Raw genomic sequence first — 26476 nt, 5'->3', positions numbered from 1 at the left:
GAGCAAACAAGACAACCTAAAGGAGGAGAAAGGAGGGGGAAGAGGAAAATCTCTAAAACACACAATGTACTTAAATATATCGAAGTCAATCACTAAGCCAAGCAAGGGAGGGAGGGACGGGGAGGGAATGGGGTGGGAATTGGGTAGGGGTTAAATCAGCGATGAGTACATGTTTGTACACACAAGTTTTTTACCCCAATATGATGTTTGAATATAATGCACCAATAAAAAAAAATTTAAGCCGGGCGTGGTGGCGCACGCTTGTAATCCCCGCGCTTGGGAGGCAGAGACAGGAGGATCGTGCAGGTTCGAAGTCAGCTGCTTTGGCTAAGAGACCCTGTTTCCAAAAATAAAAAAGTATAAAATAGGTCTGGGAGTGTAGCCCGGAAGTAGAAGGGCTTCCAGGAACCCCAGTACCACCAAAAAAAAAAAAAAAAAAAAAAAAAATTAAAAGAAAAAATAAATAAATAAAATAAAGTGGTAGCCAGGCATGGTGGTTCATGTTTGTAATCCCAGAACTTGGGAGGCTGAGACAGGAGGATCATAGGCTCACAGCCAGCCTCTGCAACTTAGTGAGACCCTGTTTCAAAATAAAGAATAAAAACATGGCTGGGGATGTCACCCAGAATGCCCTCTGGATTCAATTCCAGTAAAACACACACACACACACACACACACACACACACACACACACACACTGGTCATCAAAGCGGAGAAGGTGGTAGGTGCCTGGTAGAGTACCACCTCCTTTCTCTCTCTGCCCCCATGACTTCCTGCTCTAGACCAAATTACTGTAAGGAGAAGGACACGATTTTACTTTTTATTGTGCTCGTTAATGATCTGAAGAGGAAGCTGGGGAAAGGGCTCCAAAGAACCAAGGTACAATCAGTCCATTCCGCTCTCCGAGATCCGGCTGGTAAAGCCAGGATAAAGGGGGACGTAGCTATATGGATTCAATTTGCTTCCGGACCTTCTCCAGGGCCTTCCTGTCCAGCTGTCGTTGCCGGGCGATGACGAGGCAAGCGAAGACCAAGGCCACCCCCACCACGGCCCCTTCGAACTTCCAGAACAAGCGTTCTTCCATCAGAGCCGAGCGGCAGCTGAGGGCAGGAAGGAACAGTTACTCCCAGAAGGCCAGACAGGTTCTCCTTCCAATCTCCCTTCCGCGTCAGGCCCGCCAAGTAATATCCAAAAGGCAAGAGAAAGCCAGGGCCAGCCTATGTGCTTACATTAGCTGGGGAGATAAGGCGCACTCACAGTAACCAGGTTTTTTGCTTTTTTTTTTTTCGGTACTGGGGATGGAACCTAAGGGCATTCTACCTCTGAGCTACATCCCAGCCCTATTTTTTATTCTTTATTTTGAAACAGGGTCTCACTAAGTTGTGGAGGGCCTCACTAAGTAGCTGAGGCTGTCTGTGAACTGCGATCCTCCTGTCTCAGCTTCCCAAACGCTGGGATTACAAGCGTGCGCCACTGTACCCGGCTAGTAACCACTTTTTTTGTGTGTGTGGTATTGGGGGGTAGAACACAGAGGCTTTCTACCTCCGGGCTATACTCCCAGACCTGTTTTTTGTTATTTTATTTGGAAACAGGGTCTCACTAAGTTGCTGAGAGCCTCACTAAGTAGCTGAGGCTGGCTTCGAACCTGCGTGATCCTCCTGTCTCAGCCTCCCAAGCGCTGGGATGACAAGCGTGAGCCACCACGCCTGGCTAGTAACCACTTTTATTGGTGAGAAAATACAACCAATAACAGTGCCGAGGAGGAGAAGTAGGACTTGGGCTTGAGTGATGTAGCCCCAGGTTTCTTCCCTGCCCAGGATGCTGGGCCGCCCCTGGACCGGGAGGAAGAGCTGAAACTATCTACGGAAAGCCGCAGGCTCAAGTGTCCAAGATGAGAGACCGTCCTCACCTTTTGAACTCACTCCTCTTGGAGGAGCTGCATGTGATTTTCTCCACATACCCCGTGGAACCGCACTCGGGGGTGGTTTTCTGCCAGGAGAAAAGAACCGTTAGGCAAAGGCAGCAGGAGGAACAGGAAGGCTGTACTTCAGCGGGGTCAAGGGCCTAAGCAGCATGTTCAGAGCTAATGAGCTCTGATGTAGCCAAATGGGCGGGTGCACGCTCGTAATCTCAGTACGTGGGGGCTGAGACCAGAGGATGACAGGCTTGAGACCAGCCTCAGCGACTTAGCAAGACCCTCAGCAACTCAGGGAGACCTCTTTCTTCCTTTCTTTCTTTCTTTCTTTCTTTCTTTCTTTCTTTCTTTCTTTCTTCCTTTCTTTCTTTCTTTCTTTCTTTCTTCTTTCTTTCTTCTTTCTTTCTTTCTTTCTTTCTTTTTTTTTGCAGGTCTGGGGATTGAACCCAGGGGCATTCTACCTCGAGCTACACCCACCAGCCCTATTTTTTATTCTTTATTTTGAAACAGGGTCTCACTGAGTTGCAGAGGGCCTCACTAAGTAGCTGAGGCTGTCCGCGAATACGGATTCTCCTGCCTCAGCCTCCCGAATGTTGAGATTACAAATGCCCGCCAACACGCCCGGCGTGGGAGACCCTATTTCAAGAAGAAAGAGAGAAAGAGAGAGAGGAAGAATAAGAGGAGCCAGGCATGGTGGCCCACACCTATAATCCCAGTATTTGAGAGACTGAGACACGAGGATTGCAGGTTTGAGGACAGCCTTGGCAAGCAGTGAGATTCTCACCAATCTAGCCAGACTCTTTTTCAAAATAAAAATAAAAATAGTGCTGGGGGGTGTCTTGGAGGTAGAAGGCTCCTGGGCTTAATCCCCAGTATCACACACACAAAAAAAGGCTGGGGTAAAGCTCAAAGGTAAAATGCCCCTACATTCAATTCCCAGTATCAAAAATTTTAAAAAAAAGAGTTGTGCTTGATAACAGTTATGAGATTAGAAATATGTTAGAAAAGCCGGGCACGGTGGTACATGCTTGTAATCCCAGTACTTGGGAGGCTGAAACAGAAGGACTGCAGGGTTGTTTTTGTTTTTCTGCGCTACTGGGAATGGAACCCAGAAGCATTCTACCTCCAAGCTACACCCTCAGCCCTGTTTTTAGTTTTATTTTGAAACAGGGTCTCACTGAGTTGCAGAGGGCTTCACTAAGTAGCTGAGGCTGTCTGCGAACCACAATCCTGTCTCAGCCTCCCAAATGCTGGGATTACAAGCGTGTGGCACAACACCCAGCTAGGACTACAGGTTTGATGCCAGCTTCAGCAATTTAGTAAGGTTCTTAGCAAATTAGCAAGACCCCATTTAAAAATTAAAAATAAGCTGGGCGTGGTGGCGCACGCTTGTAATCCCCGCGCTTGAGAGGCTGAGACAGGAGGATTGTGCAGGTTCGAAGCCAGCCTCAGCTACTTAGTGAGGCTTTCAGCAACCTTGTGAGACCGTTTCCAAATAAAATATAAAAGGTCTGGGAGTATAGCCCGGAGGTAAAAAGGCTCTGGGTTCTACCCCTAGTACCACCAAAAATAAAAATAAAAAAATAGGCCGGGCGTGGTGGCGCACGCTTGTAATCCCCGCGCTTGGGAGGCAGAGACAGGAGGATCGCGCAGGTTCGAAGCCAGCCGCGTGCGCTGGCTTAGGAGACCCTGTTTCCAAATAAAAATGTAAAAATAGGTCTGGGAGTGTAGCCCGTAGGTAGAAGGGCTTCCAGGAACCCCAGTACCACCAAAAAATAAATAATAATAATAATAATAAATAAATAAATATATAAATAAAAATTAAAAATAAAAGCCGGGCATGGTGGCGCAGGCTTATAATCCCAGCGCTTAGGAGGATGAGACAGGAGGAACACACAGGTTTGAATCCAGCCTCAGCTACTGTGTGAGGCTCTCAGCAACTTAGTGAGACCCTGTTTCAAAATAAAGTATAAAATAAGTCTGGGAATGTACCCCAGAGATAGAAAAGCCCCTGGGTTTCACTCCCAGTACCACCAAAAATAAAATTAATTAATAAATAATAAATAATAAAAATAAAATAAAATAAAGAATAAGCTAAGCGTGGTGGCTCACACTTGTAATCCCAACATTCGGGAGGCTGAGACCGGAGGATTGCGGTTCATGGACAGCCTCAGCTACTTAGTGAGGCCTCAGCTACTTAGTGACCTCCGTAACTTAGTAAGACCCTGTTTCAAAATAAAGAATAAAAACAGGGCAGGGGGTATAGCTCGGAGGTCGAATGCCACTGAGTTCCATCCCCAGACCCACAAAAATAAATAAATAAAATAAAAATTCAAAAATAAAATAAAAATAAAATCGGGCTGGAGGTTTAGCTCAGAGGTAGCTCAGAGGTAGAATGCTTCTGGGTTCAATCCCCAGCAATGCCCCTCAAAAACAAAACAAAACAAAACAAAAAAACAGATCACAGTTATTAGTTGAATACTGCTATTAGCTTGAAAAGAAAAGGACATGTTTGCCTGGCACTGTAGCGCATGCTGGTAATGCCAATACTTGGGAGACTCAAATAGAAGGATCACAGGTTTAGGGCTAGTTTCAGCAACGTAGCAAGATCCTGTTTCAAAATAAAAATAGCCAGGTATGGCGGTGTGTGTTTGGAATCCCAGTACTTGGGAGGCTGAGACAGGATGATTACAGGTTCAAGGCCAGCCTCAGCAAGTAGTGAGACTCTCATCAACCTAGTGAGACACTGTTTCAAAATAAAACAAGGGTGGGGGTATAGCTCAGAGGTAGAATCGCCAGTACCAGAGAGAGGGAGAGAGAGAGAGGGAGGGAGGGAGGGAGAGACAGAGAGAGAGAGAGAGAGGAGAGAGAGAAGAGGGAGAGAGAGAGAGAGAGAGAGAGAGAGAGAGAGAAAGAAAGACAGATACACACACAAAGTGACATGTTTTCAGGGGGAAGACAAGCTCTGGTTTAGACATATAATGAGACTGTAAGTAAAAGAAGAAAGGCACACGTGGAGGCATGCTTAATGAAACTAGTCTTAGACGTGAGAAATATGGGAGAGAAAACATACTCACAGCCTGGAAATTAGAACACGGTGTACACTCTTCCGCCACCACAAACTCTTCCACCAGCCAGCAGGGTAAAGTTGAGGCGCTCACTGGGAGAAAGAAATGCCAGCTCAGGCCCTTCCCAAAACATTTCCCCCAAAGGCCCTCTGCATCCATCTTCCCAGCAAAGCACTTGCCCTCATTTTATGTCATGTGCCATATGTGATCTTCGTATACAAGGAAAATAGTAAAATCTATGGTGTTACCCAGCTGTGGTAGTGCACGCTTGGAATCCTGGTACTTGGGAGGCTGAGACAGGAGGATCGCAGGTTCTTGGCCAGCCTCAGGTACTTAGTGAGACTCTCAACAACTTAGTGAGACCCTGTTTCAAAATAATGAATAAGAGCCAGGCGTGGTGGGGCACCCTTGTAATCCCCGCGCTTGGGAGGCGGAGACAGGATGATCGCCCAGGTTCGAAGCCAGCCTCAGCTACTTAGTGAGGCTCTCATCAACTTAGTGAGACTCTGTTTCCAAAACAATAATATAAAAATAGGGTTGGGAGTATAGCCCGGAGGTAGAAAGCCTCTGGGTTCCACCTCCAGTACCACAATAAAGAAAGAAAGAAAGAAAGAAAGAAAGAAAGAAAGAAAGAAAGAAAGAAAGAAAGAAAGAGCGAGCCAGGCGTAATGGCGCACTCTTGTAATCCCAGCATATGGGAGGCTGAGATGGGGATCACGGTTCACGGACAGCCTCAGCTACTTAGTGAGGCCCTCTGCAACTCAGTGAGACCCTGTTTCAAAAGAAAGAATTAAAAAAAAAAAAAAAATAGGGCAGGGGTGTAGCTCGGGGTCGCATGTCCCTGGATTCCAACTCCGGGGTTGTCGGGCCTCTGACATCACCCACCTGACAGCTTCTCCTCCCGCACGGACGCTTCTGCGTGGCTGCAGCGGTGGGAGGGAGAAGAGGCAACGTTAGGAAGCGGACCCCGGGGAGCCCCCGCCTCGCAGCCCCGCACCCCGCCTTCCTTACCACAGCTGGACGGCGAGCGCGCAGAGCAGCCAGCCCAGGCGGCCGCCCGGGGGGCCACGCCTCCCCGCGCCCGCGGGCATGGAGCGCTCGGGCCGCACCTGCCGGGCGGGGGCCTGGGGCGGCCGTGCCCCCGCGGCGCTCCCGGGGCTTCCGGCTCAGCGCCCTTCCTCGTGGAAGAGCAAAGTCTCTACCCGGATGACGCCATGGCCACACGGGAAAAGTCCAGACGCATTTCCAGGGACGCAAGATCCCTTTGCCCGGCGCTCGGGGCCTAGCATCCGCTCACCTGGGCCTCCGCCCCCGGCGCCGCCATCCTGCGCGCGGAGGATCCTGGGACTTGTAGTTTTCCACAGCGAGTGCAGGCTGGGCGGCTACCGGGCGTCACTGCGCCTGCGCAGAGGGGCCCCGCCCATTGGCACGCCCCCCGCGGCCTGGAGATCCCGGAAGCCCTTGCGGGAGCGCAGAAAGTTTTGTGTTCTGGAGTCGTGTGTCCTTTTGCTTCCTTGCCCCCTGGGCAGTCACCTGTTTGCCCGTTTTGGGCGAGGGGGAGCATGAAGACAGTATGTCGCCCTGCCGGGACTTTAGGTCCTTTTTTTTAAAAATTATTCTTTTGGCCCCAACCCTATTTTATTTTTTTATTACTTTTGTGGTGCTGAGGATGAAGCCCAGAGACTTTCCCCCAGACCTGTTTTCTGTTTTATTTGGAAATAGGGTCTAAATTGCTGAGAGCCTAAGTAGCTGAGGCTGGCTTCGAATCTTTGCGATCTCCCAAGCACTGGATTATGAAAGTGCGCCACCACGCCCAGCTTCCAACCCTATTTTATTTTGAAACAGGTTATAGTTAGTTGCTGAGACTAGCAGCGATCCTGGGATCCTTCTTGTCTCAGCCTCCCAACTACAAGTAATCGGCTCTAAAGACATGTATTTATTTATTTATTTTAAATTTTTATTGTAAAGACATGTATTTAAAATAAACTTCAAAGGAGCCGGGCGTGGTGGCGCACGCTTGTAATCGCAGCATTCGGGAGGCTGAGACAGGAGGATCGCGGTTCGCGGCCAGCCTCAGCCACTTAGTGAGGCCCTTTGCAACTCAGTGAGACCCTGTTTCAAAATAAAGAATAAAAAAATAGGGCCTGGAGTGGTGGCACATGCTTGTAATCCCCGCACTTGGAAGGCGGAGACAGGAGGATCGCGCAGGTTCGAAGCCAGACGCGCTGGTTTAAGAGACCCTGTTTCCAAATAAAAAGTATAAAATAGGTCTGGGAGTGTAGCCCGGAGGTAGAAGGGTTTCCATGAACTCCCCAGTACCACCAAAAAAAAAAAAAAAAAAAGAATAAAAATAGGGCTAAAGTTGTAGCTCAGAAGTGGAAGGCCCCTGGGTTCTATCGCTAGTACTGCAAATAAAGAAAAGAAAAAAGGAAAGAAAGAATACGTTTGTAATCCCAGCATTTGGGAGGTGGACACTGTAGGATCACAGTTCGTGGACAGCCTCAGCCACTTAGGTCCTTTGCAACTCAGTGAGGCCCTTTTTTTTTTTGCAAAAGGCTGGAGCCACACCTCCAGCCCTAAGTTTTAGTCTTTTCTTTTGTGTGGTACTGGGGGTGGAACCCAGGGGCTTTCCTACCTCCGGGCCATATTCCTAGACCTATTTTATATTTTATTTGTAAACAGGATCTCACTAAAGTGCTGAGAGCCTCACTAAGTAGATGAGGCTGACTTCGAACCTGTGCGATCCTCGTGCCTCAGCCTCCCAAGAGCTGGGATTACAAGCGCGCGGCACCACACCCGGCTTAGTCTTTACATATTTTGAAACAAGATCTCACTAACTTGGGAAGGGCCTCCCTAAGTAGCTGAGGCTGTCTGGGAACCAGGATGCGCTGGTCTCCGCCTCCTGAAAGCTGAGATTACAAGTGTGCGCCACCACACTCGGCTAGTGAGACCCTGTTTCAAAAATAAAGAATAAAAAATAGGGGTAGGGGTGTAACTCTGTAGAATGCTCTGGGATTCGATCCCCAGTACAGGGGTGGGGGGGAATAGAGCTGGTACTTGGTCCATCCACAGTACTGAAAAAAAAAAAAAAGAAAAGAAAAGAAAAAAGAAAAGAAAAGAAAAGAAAAAGAAAAGAAAAAAAGCTGGAGCAGGGCTGGGGGACCCAGCTAGACAGGTGCACCGACCACCTGGACTAGGCAAGAATTGGATGAGTGGAAAGCAATTCTGACAGTAATGAAGCTACCCAAACAGGGGGACAGACGTTGGTGCAAACAGTGGACGTTGGTGCAAACAGTGGCCTTTAATACTGAGAAAGACCGTGCAGAGTGCAACCCTTCAGCGGTGCTGAGCCGGTCTCTCGCAGGACACAAAAACTGACCCGGTATCAAAATAAGTCAATATATTTACATTTATGTTTGATCTGAAAACCCACGCAAAGTCCGATGCCTGAGGCCATTCATCCTCTCATCCCTCTTCCCTGTCCTCTTCCCTCCTCCCTTCTGTCACTTCCTGGGTCCTCTCCTCTCCCTCCTCCCCCTCCCTGCTTCCTTCTTTTTTTTCCTGCCTTTTTCCTTTTTCCGCTTCTCCATCTTCTCACCACCAACCCATCTTTCCCTCCAAGTCCCTCTGCTGTGTCTCCCCGGCGCAGCCTCCACGCAGCCCGGCCTCCCTGGGTTCAGCCTCCAGGCTCCGGGCGGAGGCAGGAGAGCCACTCAGCCCAGGGAGCACTTGTTGGCACTCTTCTTGTCCGAGGTTTTCAGATCAGCGCCGGGAGGCCTGTTGCTGTTTCCCTAGAGGGAGGAGGTGACACAGGTCAGGGTTGGGACAGGAGGCTGGGAACTGAAGCCCACCCACTGGAACGACTCTTAGCACTGCACCTCCCCGTGAATACGTGTGTGTGTGTGTATGTGTGTGTGTGTGTGTGTGTGTGTGTGTGTGTGTACGCAGGCAGAACCCGGGGATGTTCTACCAGCAAGCTACACTCTCAGACCTATTTTATTTATTTATTTTAGCAGTACTGGAGGTTTATCTGATTGGCATTCTAGCACAAGCTATACCCCCCAGTCCTATTTTTATTTATTTGTTTGTTTATTTGTAGCACTGGGGATGGAACCCAGGGGCATTCGACCTCCGAGCTATGCCCCCAGACCTATTTTTTATTCTTTATTTTGAAACTGGGTCTCACTGAGTTGCAAAGGGCCTCACTAAGTAGCTGACCCTGTCCGTGAAACATGGTCCTCCTGTCTCAGCCTCCCGAATGCTGGGATTACAAGTGTGCGCCATCACAACCAGCTTTTTTTATTTTTTGTTTTGTGGAGCTATGGATTGAATGCAGGGACATTCTATCTTTGAGCTATACCCCCTGCCCTATTTTTTATTCTTTATTTTGAAGCAGGGTCTCACTGAGTTGCAAAGGGCCTCACTAAGTGGCTGAAGCTGTCTGCAAACTGTGATCCTTCTGTCTCAGCCTCCTGAATGCTGGGATTACAACCGTACACCACCATGTCTGGCTTTTTTTTTTTTTTTTTTTTTACATTTATGTTTTATTTTGTGGTGCTGTGGATTAAACCCAGGGGCATTCTATCTCTACCCTAGCCTGATTTTTTATTCTTTATTTTGAAACAGGGTCTCACTGATTTGCAAAGGGTCTCACTAAGGCTGGCTGCGAACCGGGATCCTCCTGTCTCAGCCTCCCAAGTACTGGGATTACAAGTGTGTGCTACCATTACCCAGCTACTAATTTTATTCTTTATTTTGAAAAGGGTCTCACCAAGTTGCTGAAAGCCTTGCTAAGTTGCTGAAGCTGTCCTAAAACCTGTGAGCTACATGCCCAGCCTTTATTAATATTATTATTATTTTATTTATTTATTGGTGGTACTGGGTGTTGAACCTAGAGGCTCTCTACCTCCGGGCTATACTCCCAGACCTTTTTTTTTTAATATATATTTTTATTTATTTTATTTGGAAACAGGGTCTCACTAAGTTGCTGAAAGCCTCACTAAGTAGCTGAGGCTGGCTTCGAACCTGTACGATCCTCCTGTCTCAGCCTCTCAAGCGCAGGGATTACTAGCATGCGCCACCATGCCCAGCTCTATTATATTGTTTTGAAAATGGGTCTTGTTAGGTTACTGACAGTCTCAACGATTTACTGAGGCTGTCCTCGAACCTGTGCTCCCTTGTCTCAGTCTCCAAAGGGTTATGATTACAAGCATGTGCCACCATGCTTGGCTACCTTCTATTTTATCCCCAACACACGTACAATTAGTGGTCCCCAGCCCAGCAGAGCCACCAACTCACCAATCTCCGTCCTCCTGATTTGAGTAAGATGTCTCGGGCCAGGGAACTGAAAGCCTAAAGGAGAGATGAATCAGAAAAGACTGAAAAGAGCCGGGCGCACGCTGAAAAGTGTGGTGGTGCACGCTTGTAATCCCCGTGCTTGGGAGGCTGAGACAGGAGAATCGCACAGGTTCGAAGCCAGCCTCAGCTACTTAGTGGGGCTCTCAATAACTTAGTGAGACCCTTTTTCCAAATAAAATAGGTCTGGGAGTGTAGCCCGGAGGTAGAAAGCCTCTGGGTTCCACCCCCAGTACCACCAAAAAAAAAAAAAAAACAAAGACTGAAAAGAGGCAGGCATGGTGGTGCACACCTGTGATCCCATTACAGGAGGCTGAGAAAGGAGGACCCCAGGTTCAAAGACAGCCTCTGCAACTTAGTGAGACCGTTTCCAAATAAAAAATAAAAATAAGCTGGGCATGGTGGTACACGCCTGTGATCCCAGCATTCGGGAGGCTGAGATAGGAGGATGGTGGTTTGCGGACAACCTCAGCTACTTACTGAGGCCCTCTGCAACTCAGTGAGGCCCTGTTTCAAAATAAAGAATAAAAAATAGGGCAGGGGGTGTAGCTCGGAGGTTGAATGCCTCTGGGTTCCATCCCAGACCTCAAAAAAATAAAATAAAAAAATAAACCAGGCATGGTGGCACAAACCAGTAATCTCAGGACTTTGTATGGTACTGGGGATGGAACCCAGGGGTATTCTACCCTGAGCTACACCCCCTGCCCTATTTTTTATTCTTTATTTTGAAACAGGGTCTCACTGAGTTGCCAAGGATCTCGCTAAATAGCTGAGGCTTTCCTTGAATCACAATCCTCCTGTCTCAGCCTCCCAAATGCTGGTATTACAAATGTGAGTCACCTCGCCCGGCTCTGGCCCTTTTTTTTTTTTTTTTTTTTTTTTGTGGTACTGGGGTTCCTGGAAGCTCTTCTACCTCCGGGCTACACTCCCAGACTCATTTTATATTTTTATTTGGAAACAGGGTCTCTTAAGCCAGCTGAGGCTGGCTTTGAACCAGCGATCCTCCTGTCTCAGCCTCCCTAGCCGGGGATTCCAAGTGTGCGCCACCACGCCGGGCGAATCTATCTTTAAATTCTCCACCTCTTGGCGGTCGGGGCCGTGGGTCTCACCTCATCCACGTTCATACTGGACTTGGCACTTGTCTCAAAAAACCGGATCCCGTGCTCCCGAGCCAGCTGCAGGGGGCAATGGGAGGGAGAGGTTGGCCTGTGGTCGTGTGCCCGCGGGTGTCCTGGAACCCTCCCGCAGGCCTCACCTGGTCGGCCTGCTCCTTCTGGATCTTCCTCTTGGTCTCCATGTCGCACTTGTTCCCCAGCAGGAGGCGCTCCACCCCAGCGGAGGCGTTCTGGGGGCACAGGAGGGTGAGAGGAGCCGGGGAGGGGTCCTGCCCATCCCTCCCCCACCGCCTCCCGCAGGACGGTACCTCCTTGATGCTCTTCATCCAGTTCTGTATGTTTTGAAAGGATTTCTCATCGGTGATGTCATATACCAGGATAATGCCCTGGGGGTGGGAATGTTCAGTGGGATCATGGTTTTATTTATTTATTTATTTTTTTATTTTTTGTGGTACTGGGAACCGAACCCAAGGGCATTCTATTTACTCACTACAATCCCAGCCCTATTTTTTTTTATTATTTTATTTTATTTATTTTTGGTGGCACTGGGGATAGAACCCAGGGACTTTCTACCTCCGGGCTATACTCCCAGACCCATTTTATATTTTATTTGGAAACAGAGTCTCACTAAGTTGCCCAGAACCTCACTAAGTAGCTGAGGCTGGCTTCGAACCTGTGCGATCCTCCTGTCTCAGCCTCCCAAGCGCGGGGATTACAAGCGTGCGCCACCACGCCTGGCCTCTTTTATTTATTTAATTAATTAATTTTTGCAGGACAAGATATGGGACCCAGGGACATTGGACCTCTGAGTTACAACCCCCAGCCCTATTTTTTAGTCTTTATTTATTTTGGTAGTACAGGGGATGGAACCCAGGGGCATTATACCTCTGAGAGACACCCCCAGCCCTATTTATTCTCTCTATATATATATATTTATTTTTTGGGGGGTCTGGGGATGGAACCCAGGGGCATTTGACCTCTGAGTTACACCCCACCTGCCCTATTTTTTATTCTTTATTTTGAACCAGGGTCTCACTGAGTTGTACAGGGCCTCACTAAGTAGCTGAGGCTGGCTTCGAACTTATACAATCCTCCTGTCTCATCCTCCTGAATGCTGAGATTATAAGCATTCGCCACCACGCCCAGCTTTTTTTAGTCTTTATTTTATTTTATTTTTGGTCCTGGGGATAGTACCCAGGAGCCTCTACCTCCGAGCTACACCCTGGACCTATTTTATATTTTATTTTGAAACAGGGTCTCACTAAGTTGCTGAGAGCCTCACTAAATAGTGGATGCTGGCTTCGAACCTGTGTGATCTCCTGTCTCAGCCTCCCAAGCGCAGGGATTATAAGTGTGTACCACGATACCTGGATCTTTTAAAAAATTTTTGAAACAGGGTCTCACTGAGTTGCAAAGGGCCTCATTAAGTAACTGAGGCTGTCCGTGAACCTGGATCCTACTGTCTCAGCCTCCCGAATGCCAGGATGACAAGCGTGGGCCCCCATGCCCCACTGGACCCCTTTCCATTTTAGACCCCACGCCAGGATGCTGCAAGACAGCGCCCCGTGACGTCGCAGGTGGATACTAGACCATGTGGGGACATTGCGCAACTGTGTACTCCACGTTTCCCTGTCCCAAACCCTGACCCTTGTACTCATAAATCTCCCGCCCTCGGCCAGAACCAAACATCTTACCATGGCCCCACGGTAATAGGCAGTGGTGATTGTCTTGAATCGCTCTTGGCCAGCCGTGTCCCTGATGAAGGCAGAGGTTTCACAGGGTGGGTTAGAAAGGCCAATGGGAGAACTGCCCCACCTAAGAACTCAGCTTTTGCAAACCAGGCACAGTGGCACATGCTTGTAATACAGTACTTGGGAGGCTGATACAGGAGGATTTCCGAGGTTCGAAGCCAGCCTCATCTATTTAGTGAAGCTCTCAGCAACTTAGTGAGACTCTGTTTACAAATAAAATTTAAAATAGGTCTGGGAGTGTAGCCTGGAGGTAGAAGGCACCTGGGTTCCACCCCCAGTAGGAAAAAAAATAGGGCTGGGGGTGTCTCTTTTTTTTTTTTTTTGGTGGTACTGGGGTTCCTGGAAGCCCATCTACCTCCGGGCTACACTCCCAGACCTATTTTTTTTTTTAATATTTTGAAACAGGGTCTCGTAAGCCAGCGCGGTTGGCTTCGAACGGCGCGATCCTCCTCTCCTGTCTCTGCCTCCCAAGCGTGGGGATTACAAGCGTGCGCCACCACGCCCGGCTGGGGGTGTCTCTTGGATGGAGATTCTCCTGGGTTCTGTCCCCAGTAAAGCAACAGAGACAATGAAGGCCGCTGGGCCTGTAGGGCATGGTGACACACTTAGTAATTGCCGAAAGGCTCTCTAAACTTGTTGAGGCTGGCCTCGAACTTGCGATCCTCCTGTACTGTGTAGCTGGCTTAAGGCATGCTAAGGAAGTCAAATCTTGATTCTTTTTTTTTTTTTTTTTTTTTTTTTTTTTTTTGCGGGTCTGGGGATGGAACCCAGGGCGTTCTCCCTCTGAACTACACCCGCATTCTTTATTTTGAAACAGGGTCTGACTGAGTTGCAGAGGGCCTCACTAAGTAGCTGAGGCTGTCCTCGAACCACGATCCTCCGGTCTCAGCCTCCCGAATGCTGGGATGACAAGTGTGCACCACCACGCCTGGCTCGAATCTTAATTTCCGCTACTTATCACTTCTTAGAACCTGTTTCCACATCACAGCTCAGCGGACGTTCGTTGTGGAGTTCAGCAAAGACTCTGGTCCCGGGGAGGCCAGAGTCACCCACAGGCTGGCAGGGGTGGGAGACCAGGAATGGCTGAGCTGGCAGAGAGAAAGGCAGCCGGAGCCCAGAGGAGGCCAGGCGCTGGCGCCAGGGGAGAGCCCGCAGAGTGCGGAGGGCAGTGGCGGGCAGGCTGGCCCATCGGGACGTCACTCACCACACTTGCAGCTTAATCTTCTTCCCGTCTATGTCCACGGTGCGGATCTTGAAGTCAATTCCTAGGGGTGGAAGATGTGCAGTGAAGTAGAGGGTGTGCGTGTGTGAATAATTCTGCAGGACAGGCACGTCAGGGAGAAACCTCTTTTTTTTTTTTGTACTGGGCATTGAACCCAGGGGCATTCTACCTCTGACCTACATCTCCAGCCTTATTTTTTTTTATTCTTTTTTTTTTTGGTGGTACTGGGGTTCCTGGAAGCCCTTCTACCTCCGGGATACACTCCCACGGGCTCCACTCCCAGCCCTATTTTTTTACTTTTTTTATGTGGAAACAGGGTCTCTTAAGCCAGCGAGGCTGGCTCTGAACCAGCACGATCCTCCTGTCTCCGCCTCCCAAGCCTGGGGATTACAAGCGTGTGCCACCATTCCCGGCCCTTATTCTTTATTTTGAAACAAGGTCTCACTGAGTTGCAGAGGGCCTCACTAAGTACCTAAGGCTGGTCGAGAACTGTGATCCTCCTGTCTCTGCCTCCTGAATGTTGGGATTACAAGTGTGTGCAACCATGCCTGGCTGGCTGGCTTTCTTTCTTTCTTTCTTTTTTTTCTTTTGGTACTGGGGTTAGAACCCATGGGCATTCTACTTCCGAGGTACACCCCCAACCCCGTTTTTTATTTTTTATTTGGAAAGATGGTCTCACTGAGTTGCTAAGGGCCTCCTCACTAGGTAGCCAAAGCTGGCCACGAACCACGATCCTTCTGTCTCAGCCTCCCAAATGCTGGGATTACAAGTGTGCGCCACCACACCCGGCTTTATTGTTCTTTTGAATCAGGGTCTTGCTAAGTTGCAGAGGGCCTCATTAAGTTGCTGAGGGTGGCTTCAAACCTGCGACCCTCCTGTTTCAGCATCCCAAGTACTGGGAACACAGGTGCACCACCGTGCAGGGCATCTGTGTTCTTAGAATCCTGTACAGTCAGTACTCTAAGGCCCTCCTGATGAAACAGAGTAATGAGTAAGGGAAAGGCAGCCAGTCCAGTCCATGGAAATTGACTGGTAGCCCAGGCTTATAACTAAGACCTTTAAGGCCAAATAGGATTCCTCCTGAGACAATTACCTGAGAGCAGCATTTCTCTTTATTTATTTATTTATTTATTTACTTATTTATTTATTTTGCGGGTCTGGAGATGGAACCCAGGGGCATTCTACCTCTGAGCTACACCCCCTGCCCTATTTTTCATTCTTTATTTTTAAACAGGGTCTCACTGAGTTGCAGAGGGCCTCACTAAGTAGCTGAGGCTGTCCGTGAACCACAGTCCTCCAGGTCTCAGCCTCCCAAATGCTGGGATCACAGCGTGCGCCACCACACCCGGTGTAGCATTTCCCTTTATAACTAGGATTTTCTTTTTATGTTTTGGTGCTGGTGCTGGGGATGGAACACAGGGGCGTTCTACCTCCGAGCCACACACCCAGCACCATTTTATTATTTATTTATTTTTCGTTCCTGTGTAGACCTTGGGATTAAACCCAGGGCATTCTACCTCCAAGTTATAACCCCTCAGCCCTTTTCCTCTTTCTTTCTTTCTTTCTTTCTTTCTTTCTTTCTTTCTTTCTTTCTTTCCTTTCTTTCTTTTCTTTTCGCAGTACTGGGGATGGAACCCAGGGGCATTATAACTCCAAGCTACACCCCCTAGCCCTATTTTTTTTTTAATCTTTTGATTTTTTTGAAACAGTGTCTCCCTGAGTTGCGAAGGGCCTCTCTAAGTAGCTGAGGCTGGTGCAAACCATGATCCTCTGGTATCAGTCTCCTGAATGCTGGGATTACAAATATCCACCACACCTGGCTTCTTTTTTCTTTTTCCTTTCTTTCTTTCTTTCTTTCTTTCTCTTTCTTTCTTCCTTTCTTTCTTTTCTTTTTCTTTTTCTTTTTTTTTTGCAATATTGGGGATGGAACCCAGGGGCATTCTGCCTCCAAGCTATACCCCCAGCCCTATTTTTATTCTTTCTTTTGAAACAGGGTCTCACTGAGTTGCAAAGGGCCTAAGTAGCTGAGGCTGTCTATAAACCATGATCCTCTTGTCTCAGCCTCCCGAATGCAGGGATTACAAGCGTGTGCCACCACACCTGGCTCTTTTTTTAAAATTTGAAACAAGAGTCTCACTAAGTGGCTGAGGCTGGCCTTGAACATGAGATCCTCCCTCTCAGCCTCCCAAGTACTCATAACTGGAATTTTCTGGATACTTTCCCAGTCTTACTTCCCAAGCCAGAGGGGGTGAAGGAGGAAGACAGGAGGCAGGGAGATGATGTTCTTAGTGGAGATTGGACAGCTCCCCCAGGCCTGTTGGGGCCCCAGGGTGGGGTGAGTCACCAGGCTGACTCAGAGACCCCAAAAGTCCCCTGACTGCAACCTTCCCCACTGGCCTTTGCTGGTTCCTGGTCAGTGGTGAGCACACCGGCCACCCTGTTCCACGAACACATACATGTCCACTGTGAAGCAGAGGGCAGGGGCCTGGGGCACACTCGGAAGGTGAGATCAGGGTGCAGGGCTTGAGCTGGACGCTCAGGGGGACAGAAGCCAGCGGGCAGGCAGAGCTGGGAGACAGATGTGGGGGGTTAGAGGGATAGGACCTGGGCAGAGGGGATGGAGAGAGTTTTAGGTGGATCCAGGTGGGAAGAGAGAAGGGCTCCTGTGAATTTGGGGAGACACGCAGGAGTAAAAGAGTGGAGGGGCCGGCAACTGAAGAGTGACCGGAGCCAGGCGTGGTGGCGCACGCTTGTAATCCCAGCACTCGGGAGGCTGAGACAGGAGGATGTGGTTCGAGGATGGCCTCAGCTACTTAGTGAGGCCCGTTGCAAGTCAGTGAGACCCTGTTTCCAAATAAAGAATAAAAATAAAAATAGGGCTGGGGGTGTAGCCTGGAGGCAGAATGCCCCTGGGTTCCATCCCCAGTACAAAAAAAAAAAAAAAAAAAAAAGTGACCGGGAGGGAGGCCTGGGGAGCGGAGGGGACCTTCCAGAGCCCTGCACGAGGGCGGGTCCGAGGCAGGGGCCAGCGCCTGGAGTTTCGGAGCTCCCCCTAAGACTCGGTCCCTGGTGACCCAGGATCAGGGAGTCAGGGGCAGGGGCTCCGCCGCCTGGGGACTCACCGATGGTGGAGATGTAGGTGCTGTTGAAGCTGTCCTCTGCGAAGCGAATGATCAGACAAGTCTTGCCCACCCCCGAGTCGCCGATCAGCAGCAGCTTGAAGAGGTGGTCGTAGGCTTTGGCCATGGCGGACACCGGGGGCGCTGGGAGGCGGGCCTGGACGGCGGCGGACCCGGCGTCCCTCCCGGAGCCCGGCCAGGAAGTTTTCCGCCCTCTCCGCCCGGCTCCGGGAAAGAGGAGAGGCGGCCCTCCCCCGGCTCGCTCCGCCCCTGCCCGCCGCGCCTCCCGGGGTCCTCCGGGCTCTGCTTCAGCCCCGCAGGCCGCCTCTCCCTGCAATTCCCCGCAGCCTTTTTATTTATTTCATTTTGTAGTACTGGGGATGGAACCCAGGGGCCTTCTATTTCCGAGATACACCCCCAGCCCTATTTTTTATTCTTTATTTGGAAACAGGGTCTCGCTAAGTTGCTGAGAGCCTCACTAAGTAGCTGAGGCTGGTTTCGAACCTGTGTGATCCTCCTGTCTCAGCCTCCCCACCCGCCACTACGCCCGGCTACCTCGCTCACTTTTCTATTCTGAGGCCAGAGAGGCTGGGGTGACAGGAAGTGGAAGTTTAACCAAGATGACCAGGGGAAAACGGGCCGTGATGGGACACGCTTGTAATCCCAACATTTGGGAGGCTGAGACAGGAGGATCACAGTTCTCGGACAGCCTTGGACAGCCTCAGCTACTACTTAGTGAGGCCACTCGGTAAGACCCTCTTTCAAAATAAAGAATTAAAAATAGGGCTGGGGGTGTAGCTTGGAGGTAGAAGGCCCCTGAGTTCTATCCCCAGTACTTGGAGAAAAAAAAAAAAATTGACCAGGGTAAGACTTAGAAGGCAAGGGGAAAGAATTTTGCCAATAAGGATGGAGGTGGAGATAACACTGAAAAATAACAAAAATTAGAGACTGATTTTTCGAGGTGCTGTTCATGGAAGCTAGGAGCATTCTGGGCTGAGCTAGATTAGACAGCCCTAGAATTATTATTATTTTTTATTTATTTTTTGTGGTACTGGAGATGGAACCCATTGGCTTTTCTACCTCTGGGCTATACTCCCAGACCTATTTTATACTTTAATTGGAAACAGGGTCTCACTAAGTTGCAGAGAGCCTCACTTAAGTAGCTGAGGCTGGCTTCGAACCTGTGCAGTCCTGTCTCAGCCTCCCAAGTGCTAGGATTACAAGCGTCCGCCACCACGCCCGGAGGCAGCTCTAGGATTCGAATGTTAGTGATTCAGCTCATCTCCTTTTCAAAAAAGTGGAATGAGCCGAGCGAACGCTGGTGACCCCAGCGCTTGGGAGGCTGAGACAGGAGGATCGTGAAGTTGAGTTCAAAGCCAGCCTCAGCTACTTAGTGAGGCTCTCAGCAACTTAGTGAGACCCTGTTTCCAAATAAAACACAAAATAAGTCTTGGAGTATAGCCCAGAGGTAGAAAGTCCCCGGGTTCCCCCCCAGTACTCCCCCCCCCCCCACACACACACAGTGGAATGCCCAAGCAGGGCAGAGTGTTGCACACTTGTAATTCTAGAACTTGAGAGGCTGAGACAGTAGGATTGCAGTGAGACTCGTATCAACCTAGCGAGACCCTGTTTCTAAATGAGAAATAAAATCCGTCTGGGGGTGTAGCTTGGAGGTAGCATGCCTCTGGGTCTCAATTCCCAGTACCAAAAAGTGAAATGCGCAGAGGTAGGGGTTATTGTGGAGTCGGTCTGCCCCCTGGTGGAAGACCAGGAAAATTAAAACTATAGTACAGAATCAGCCCCAGGATCCCCAAAACAGACACAAGCAGCCTACCTCCAGATATATTCCCGGGCTTAAATGGAACTTCCTTCTGGATCTTGTGTGTCACTCTCTCACCGCATAGCTCAGGGACAGAAATTGGGACTAAAGGCCATCATTTTGTGGGTGTGTGTGCATGATACCAGGCATCGAACCCATGGGAATTCCACCACCTCCGAGCTACACCCAGCCCTATTTTTTTTTTTTTTTTTTTTTTTGGTGGTACTGGGGATGGAACCCAGGGGCATTCTACATCCGGGCTACACCCCCAGCCCTATGTTTTTATTATTTATTTTGATACAGGGTCTCACTGAGTTGCAAAGGACCTCACTAAGTAGCTGAGGCTGGCCATGAACCGTGATCCTCTGATCTCTGCTTCTCGAATGCCGGGATTACAAGTGTGCGCCACTGCGCCCGGCTAGTACTGCAGCTTTTTGAATGCGGACGTGACAGCGCTAGTGGACGATTCCAAGCCTGCTCTCACATGGCAGGTCTCCATCAAGCCACGGGAGCACCAGAACTATTGCAGAGAACTGCCTTCAGGCTCTGTGTATTAGGGACAGGAAACAAGTGAGTCTCACGTTCAGACCTGGGTTCCCTACCTCGAGATAGCTTCTCTACGCATGCGCAAACACACCAATATCTGAAACCCAAATACTCTGGCCCCATAACGGAAAGTTTTGTTTGTCGTATTTATTTATTTATTTATTTTCTGCAGTACTGAGGATGGAAACTGGACAGTCTACCTCTGAGCGACGCCCCAGCTTGATTTTTTATTCTTTCTTCCTTTCTTTCTTTCCTTCTTTTGGGTCTGGGGATGGAATCCAAGGGCATTCTACCTCCAAGATACACCCCCAGCCCTATTTTTTATTCTTTGTTTGAAACAAGGTCTCACTGAGTTGCAAAGGGCCTAAGTGGCTGAGGCTGTCCGCGAACCTGGAGTCTCCTGTCTCAGCCTCCCAAACGCTGGGATTACAAGTGTGCGCCACCATATCTGGTTTGTTCTTCTTTCTTTCTTTCTTTCTTTCTTTATTGATTGATTGTGGTACTGGGATGGAACCCAGGAACATTCTACCTCCGAGCTATACCCCTAGCCTTACTTTTACTCTTTACTTTGAAACAGGTCTCGCTGAGTTGCAAAGGGCCTAAGTATCTGAGGCTGGCAGTAAACAGCGATCTTCCTATATCAGCCTCCCAAATGCTGGGATTACAAGCGTGCATCACCACGCCCGGCTTGTTCTTTTTATTTTGAAACAGGGTCTCATTAAATTGCAGAGGGTCTCACTCAGTAGCTGAGGCTGGTGAACCTGCGATCCTCTTGTCTCAGCCTCTCAAGTACTAGAATTATAAGTGTGTGCCACCATGCCTGCCATTTTTAATTTTTTTTTCATATGGGTGCATTGTAGTCAGTCATCTTCATGGAGTACAACATGGTAGGGGCATACATGCACACATCACTCATTTAGCCCTCCCCAACTTCCCACACAATTCCCTCCCTTCCCTGTCCCCCCACAGATATTAACCTGTACATCCATAAAAAAGGTGCGTGCGAGCCGGGTGTGGTGGCGCACGCTTGTAATCTCCGTGCTTGGGAGGTGGAGATAGGAGGATCGCGCAGGTTCAAAGCCAGCCCTGCTGGCTTAAGAGACCCTGTTTCCAAATAAAAATATAAAATAGGTCTGGGAGTATAGCCCGGAGGTAGAAGGGCTCCCAGGAACCCCAGTACCACACACACACAAAAAAGGATGTGTGCAGCAGCACATACATGCATTCTGTTAATTCTGTTAACCATGGACAATTTATTTAACTTCTCTGGGCATCAATATAAAAATCTGAAACCAGGTGTGGTGAGGCACCCTTGTAATCCCTGAGCTTGGGAGGCTGAGACAGGAGGATCGCACAGGTTCGAAGCCAGCCTCAACTACTTAGCGAGGTTCTCGGCAACTTAGTGAGACCCTGTTTCCAAATAAAATATAAAATAAGCCAGGCGCACGCTTGTAATCCCAGCATTCGGGAGGTGGAGATTGGAGGATGGCGGCTCGCAACAGCCTCAGCTACTTAGCAAGGCCCTTCGCAACTCAGTGAGACCCTGTTTCAAAAATAAAAAGACTAGCCTGGTGTGGTGGTGCACACTTGTAATCCCCGCGCTTGGGAGGCAGAGACAGGAGGATTGCGCAGGTTCGAAGCCAGCCGCGCGTGCTGGCTTAGGAGACCCTGTTTCCAAATTTTAAAAAATGTAAAAATAGGTCTGGGAGTGTAGCCCGTAGGTAGAAGGGCTTCCAGGAACTCCAGTACCACCAAAAAACAAACAAACAAACAAACAAACAAACACACACACACACACACACACACACACAAAAGAGCTGGAGGCATAGGTCAGAAGTAGAATGCCACCCGGGTCTGGTTGCACATTCTTGTAACCCCAGTACTTGGGAGGCTGAGACAGGAGGATCGCAGGTTCCAGGCCAGCCTCAGCTACTTAGTGAGGCTCTCCGCAACTTAGTGAGCTCCTGTTTAAAAATAAAAGAATATAAAATAGGGCTGGGGGTGTAGCTTTGAGGTAGGATGTCCCTGGGTTCCATCCCCAGTAAAACACACACACACACACACACACACACACACACACACACACATACGCGCGGGCGCGTTCCAGTACCAAACCAAAGTACAACAACAAAAACAACACACAAGCTGGGTGTGGTGGCCCAGGCTTGTAATCTCAGTACTTCAGAGGCTGAGACAGGAGGATTGCAGGTTGGATCATCACCTTAATGAGGCTGAGACAGGAGGATCAGCAATTTAGTAAGCTCTCAGCAAATTAGTGAGAACCTGTTTCCAATTTAAAAATAAAATAGGGCCGGACGTAGTGGCGCACGCTTGTAATCCCCGCTCTTGGGAGGTGGAGACAGGAGGATCGCGCAGGTTCGAAGCCAGCCTTGCTGGCTTAAGAGACCCTGTTTCCAAATAAAATATAAAATAGATCTGGGAGTGTAGCCCGGAGGTAGAAGGCATCTGAGATCCATCCCCAGTACCACCAAAAACAACAACAACAACACACACAATGGTTAAGCCTAAGGTTAGCTGGGATTGCGGGAAATACGAGGAAGGCCATATATCTATATATGTATTTATATCCAGGATTGTTAAATGTGCGTGTTGGCCAATCCAAAGCTAGTAAAGAAAACCCATGCTGGGCTGTGGTGGCCAAGCTTGTAATCCCCGCGCTTGGGAGGCGGAGACAGGAGGATTGTGCAGGTTCGAAGCCAGCCTCGATGGTTAAGAGACTCTGTTTCAAAAAAAAAAAAAAAAAAAAAAAGGATTATCTGTCATTGGAAAAATAAAGAAATCGTGGACAAGCCTGTTTAGTCGGGGCTTTCTGCAGCCGTTAATACTTTCTAGGCTCCAGCTTTCAAAGTGTCTATTTAGCCGGGGTGGCGCGTACTTGTAATTTCAGTACTTGGGAGGCTGAGACAGGAGGATCGGTTCAAAGACAGCCTCAGCAAGTACTGAGACACTCATCAACCTGGTGAGACCCTGTTTAAAAAAAAAAAAAAAATAGGAGCTGGGTGTGGTGGCGCACGCTTGTCATCCAGCATTCGGTAGGCTGAGACCTGGAGGATCACGGTTTGCGGACAGCCTCAGCTACTTAGTGGGGCCCTCTGCAACTCAGTGAGACCCGGTTTCAAAATAAAAAATAAAAAATAGGGCAGGGGGTGTAGCTCGGAGCTAAAATACCCCAGGGTTTCATCTCCAGACCCGCAAAAAAAAAAAAAGAAAAGAAATTAGGGCTGGAGGTGTAGCTCAGAGGTAAAACGTCCCTGGGTTTTATCCCAATACAAAAAAAAAAATAAAGTGTTCACTTAGCCCATGACAGAGACTACGGCTGAATTTAACATAGAAAGTTAACTCTCTGAATATGGCGACATATCAGTGACAGAACTAGCATTTAAAGACCTTCTGGACATGGCGGCCGCGGTCTGGACCTCCTGCAGACGACCGCGAGCTGGACCTTCCCAAGATGGCGACGGAGCTCTCTCACGTCACTTCCTGGAGCTCGCCGGATATAAGGGGCGGGACTTCCGCTTTCGCTCCTTTCCGGCGGTGACGACCTCCTCACGCGAACATGCCTGTGAGTTCCTCGGCCGGGCTTCGGCGCAGAGCTCGCGCCCGCTCGCCGCCCTCGCGCCGATTTCGGGTGGTGGCGGGCCTCGCTTCTCCCGCCCTCCTGAGGAGCCGCTCGCCGGGGCCGCCGCGCCGGCCGGCCGGCTCCGTAGGCGGGAGCGGGGAGGAGATAAGATGGCGGCCCGGCTGCGCAGGCACCCGGGCGGCCGGGGGCGGCTTCTTCGCGGGCCCTCCGCCGTCGATTTCCAAGTCTGTCCGTTTCTGCCCCTCTTAGCTCGCAAAGGATCTCCTTCATCCCTCTCCAGAAGAGGAGAAGCGGAAACACAAGAAGAAGCGCCTGGTGCAGAGCCCCAACTCGTACTTCATGGACGTGAAATGCCCAGGTGAGGCGCGCCGGAGGAAGGGGGCGCGAGCGGCCTCAGTTTCCAAGTGGCAAATGGAGCTGAGTGGAGGAGTAAGGGGGTGGAGGACAAAGTACTGACTCTGCTTAACTGCTTTCTTTCCCCCAGGATGCTACAAAATCACCACAGTGTTTAGCCATGCGCAAACTGTAGTTTTGTGTGTTGGCTGCTCCACGGTCCTCTGTCAGCCCACAGGAGGAAAAGCAAGGCTTACAGAAGGTAAAGGGTTCAAGGCTGAGGGCCTTCAGTTTAAGGAGTTACTCCCAGACACTGTGCATTATCTAGAGCCGGCTGGGGGTGGTGGGTTTGACAGGGGAGCTTTGTACAGGCTGAAGCTGATGAGGGGACTAATGGTTAGGAGAACCTAATGGAGCTGCTACAGTAGACGCTCTGGATCGCCGGGCATAGCGGGTTTGTGGGGAGGGTAGTGGGCAGGTTGGCGGGCTGATGTCAGTCTTTTTCTTCCAGGATGTTCCTTCAGGAGGAAGCAACACTAAAAGCAGCCTAAATCAAGATGAGTGGGAAACCATCCCAATAAACACATTTTGGATATATCCTGTTTATTGTCTTCTTTAACTGCTAGAAACTTCCTGCCTCGCGTGTTCAGGGCAACCAGAAGAGTGGAACACTAGAGTCATTTGGGGCAAGTAAGTGGCCAAGTGTTAAAGTCCGTTTGGGACACTTACCCATTCAGACCCGCAGGGTGAGATGTCAGAGCTTGGTTTTAAAAACTGAGATCTACTATGTAAAGTCCACTCTCTTCACTTTTGTTTTCCTAGTGTTTATGAACTGACAGTCTTACAACACAATCCAATGTGCAACTTTCAACAAAAAGCTTCAGACCCCTTTTATTTGTAGTTCCCAGTGGTGCGGAGGCCCGTGTAGAGGGCGTCGGTAGGCTCCTTGTCTAGGGTCCACGAGTAGGTTAGCGCCTCGCACTCCACAGCCAGTGCTGTAGCTGGCTCCGGGCTGGCGGGGGCTGTGGACTCAGGAAGGCAGGCGGGGAGCTTGTGGAGGTGTAAGCACCTGCGAGTGAAGGGGTGGTGAGGATGTCAGGCGTGCACACGGAGCATCGCGTGACGACAGTGGTGCTTTACCTTGGTGCGGTGCTCCGGTAGTTGGCACGTAGACAACTGGAACAGCCTGCATCTTGTTTAGGAAGGCATTATATGCTGGGAAAAGGAAAAGGGAGATGTCACCAAAAAGCTTAATGTGGTTTTCATTGAAAGCCTTGAAAAGAATAAAGTCCACTCCACTCAGACATGAGATTTAGTGGTATTAAAAATAATGCCTCAGGCTGAGGGTGGTGGAGCACACTTGTGTAACAATAATTTACACTATATCAAGTAACAGAACTACCAGTAGCTAAGTTAAGTGGGAGGATGTGGATAGAGTGAGTGTATGTGTGCGGCTTTATGCAAGGTACTGCCATCCTAGAGCGTCACAGAACCTCTCCCCACAAATACTAAGGGGCAGCTCTCATAGTAATACACTATTGCAGGAATTTTTCACTTAATCCATTTCAAGGTTCTTTGTCTACACCCAGCGGGAAATGCAGGTGTAGACGTCAGTGGTGTGCTGTGCTGGGTCCCCGTAGCCAGGAGTTGGTTATCAAGGTTCCGCGGTGGTTTCCTTCCACTTGTGTTTCGTAGTTGGCTGCATCTAGTGGATTGTTGGTGGTAGGAACTTGAACTTGGAATCCACTAAGTAACTGGGCAAGGGGGGCTAACTCAGTGTCAGCTGCTTGCCACAAATCAGATGTGATAAACAGCTAATTTTCGTCCTCATTTAGTTTGAAATAAAATGAAGGCAGTTTCCAAGTCAAAGTCCACGGTGCTGAATAAGGACTCCTTACCTAGAAAGATGAAAGCTGTTGATGCCAACACCGCAAAGAGGGTAAAGAGGATCTGGTAAGAACCAATGAGCTGCTTGAAGACTCCCGAATCGTCATACTGATCTATGCATTGGTCAGAACAAGCTAAGAGTTACTTAATAAACCAGGACAGATGCTGCATTTGCATCTTAAGGATCAACAGCGGAAGCACTCAAAATGCACCCTTAGGTGTGCATTGCTCCACCTCTTCCTCCCAAAGTAATAAAACCTTCAAATACTTGAGTATGTTAGTGCTCAAGTTACAAAGGGTGCTTTAAATCTGCCACCTTCCAGCCAGTTGACCTTTTCTGTCAACTTTAACCCAGGTAACCTGCTTCCCTCACCAGCCTTGTGACAGTGTATCCTGATTCAGTTTATAACTGTAGCCACTCTTAACCTGAAACATTTCATTAGAACACCAGTGATTTGCTACTGGAGATGTCATTTCCCAAAACGTTCTCATCTGTGTCTCACATCCTCAATAAAGCTTTAGGAATGTTTTGAAACCAATATGGCATCTGTGCTTGGTTATTTCAGATTCTTTAGTGTTTAGAAATGAGCTCGCCCTGTTCCGCCAAACTGAATTTCAGGACTTCTCACAGAAATTGTTTACCAGGTTCTCATACCTACTTGTTATTCTGTACCCCAAGTAAAGATGTGCACCTGAACTCCCAACCTCATGTTTGAGGTTGCTTAGATTCTACACTAAGGGGTCC

At 49.2% G+C, this 26476-nt stretch overlaps 4 protein-coding genes across 4 annotated transcripts in view; 1 reads left to right on the top strand and 3 right to left on the bottom strand.

Moving 5' to 3' along the window:
• Positions 1-943: 943 nt before the first annotated feature.
• JTB (jumping translocation breakpoint) lies at positions 944-6092 on the bottom strand (the record flags this gene model as incomplete). Its single annotated transcript, XM_080692528.1, has 5 exons — positions 5995-6092; positions 5869-5906; positions 4993-5075; positions 1910-1989; positions 944-1100 (listed from the first exon to the last, which is right to left on the bottom strand). Exons 1-5 carry the CDS (start codon positions 6072-6074, stop codon positions 944-946), a joined length of 438 nt encoding a protein of 145 aa, XP_080548654.1. The 5' UTR covers positions 6075-6092.
• Positions 6093-8561: 2469 nt separating this feature from the next.
• RAB13 (RAB13, member RAS oncogene family) lies at positions 8562-17672 on the bottom strand (the record flags this gene model as incomplete). The annotated part of the gene is made up of 8 exons (XM_080690685.1): positions 8562-8774; positions 10282-10335; positions 11448-11513; positions 11594-11683; positions 11762-11839; positions 13148-13208; positions 14409-14469; positions 17549-17672. The coding sequence occupies 8 exons, from the start codon at positions 17670-17672 to the stop codon at positions 8697-8699; spliced, it is 612 nt and encodes a 203-aa protein (XP_080546811.1). The 3' UTR covers positions 8562-8696.
• A 5800-nt stretch (positions 17673-23472) lies between these two features.
• On the top strand, positions 23473-24439 carry RPS27 (ribosomal protein S27). Its single transcript, XM_080693060.1, has 4 exons — positions 23473-23493; positions 23761-23869; positions 23996-24106; positions 24356-24439. Exons 1-4 carry the CDS (start codon positions 23488-23490, stop codon positions 24382-24384), a joined length of 255 nt encoding a protein of 84 aa, XP_080549186.1. The 5' UTR covers positions 23473-23487; the 3' UTR covers positions 24385-24439.
• Positions 24440-24812: 373 nt separating this feature from the next.
• NUP210L (nucleoporin 210 like) overlaps positions 24813-26476 on the bottom strand; it is a gene marked incomplete at its 3' end in the record, with an annotated part of 83573 nt that continues 81909 nt past the window's right edge. The window contains exons 38-40 of the mRNA XM_080691586.1: positions 25743-25844; positions 24985-25059; positions 24813-24913 (exon numbers count right to left, since the gene is read on the bottom strand). Coding sequence (XP_080547712.1) covers positions 24813-24913; positions 24985-25059; positions 25743-25844 — 278 coding nt within the window. The remainder of the gene's footprint in view (positions 24914-24984; positions 25060-25742; positions 25845-26476) is intronic.

The sequence above is a fragment of the Muscardinus avellanarius genome (genome assembly GCF_963383645.1).
Source record: "Muscardinus avellanarius genome assembly, chromosome: 3".
Lineage (NCBI taxonomy): Eukaryota > Metazoa > Chordata > Mammalia > Rodentia > Gliridae > Muscardinus > Muscardinus avellanarius.
Note: the sequence above shows the minus strand (reverse complement) of the source record. Positions and strands in the feature narration are given on the sequence as shown.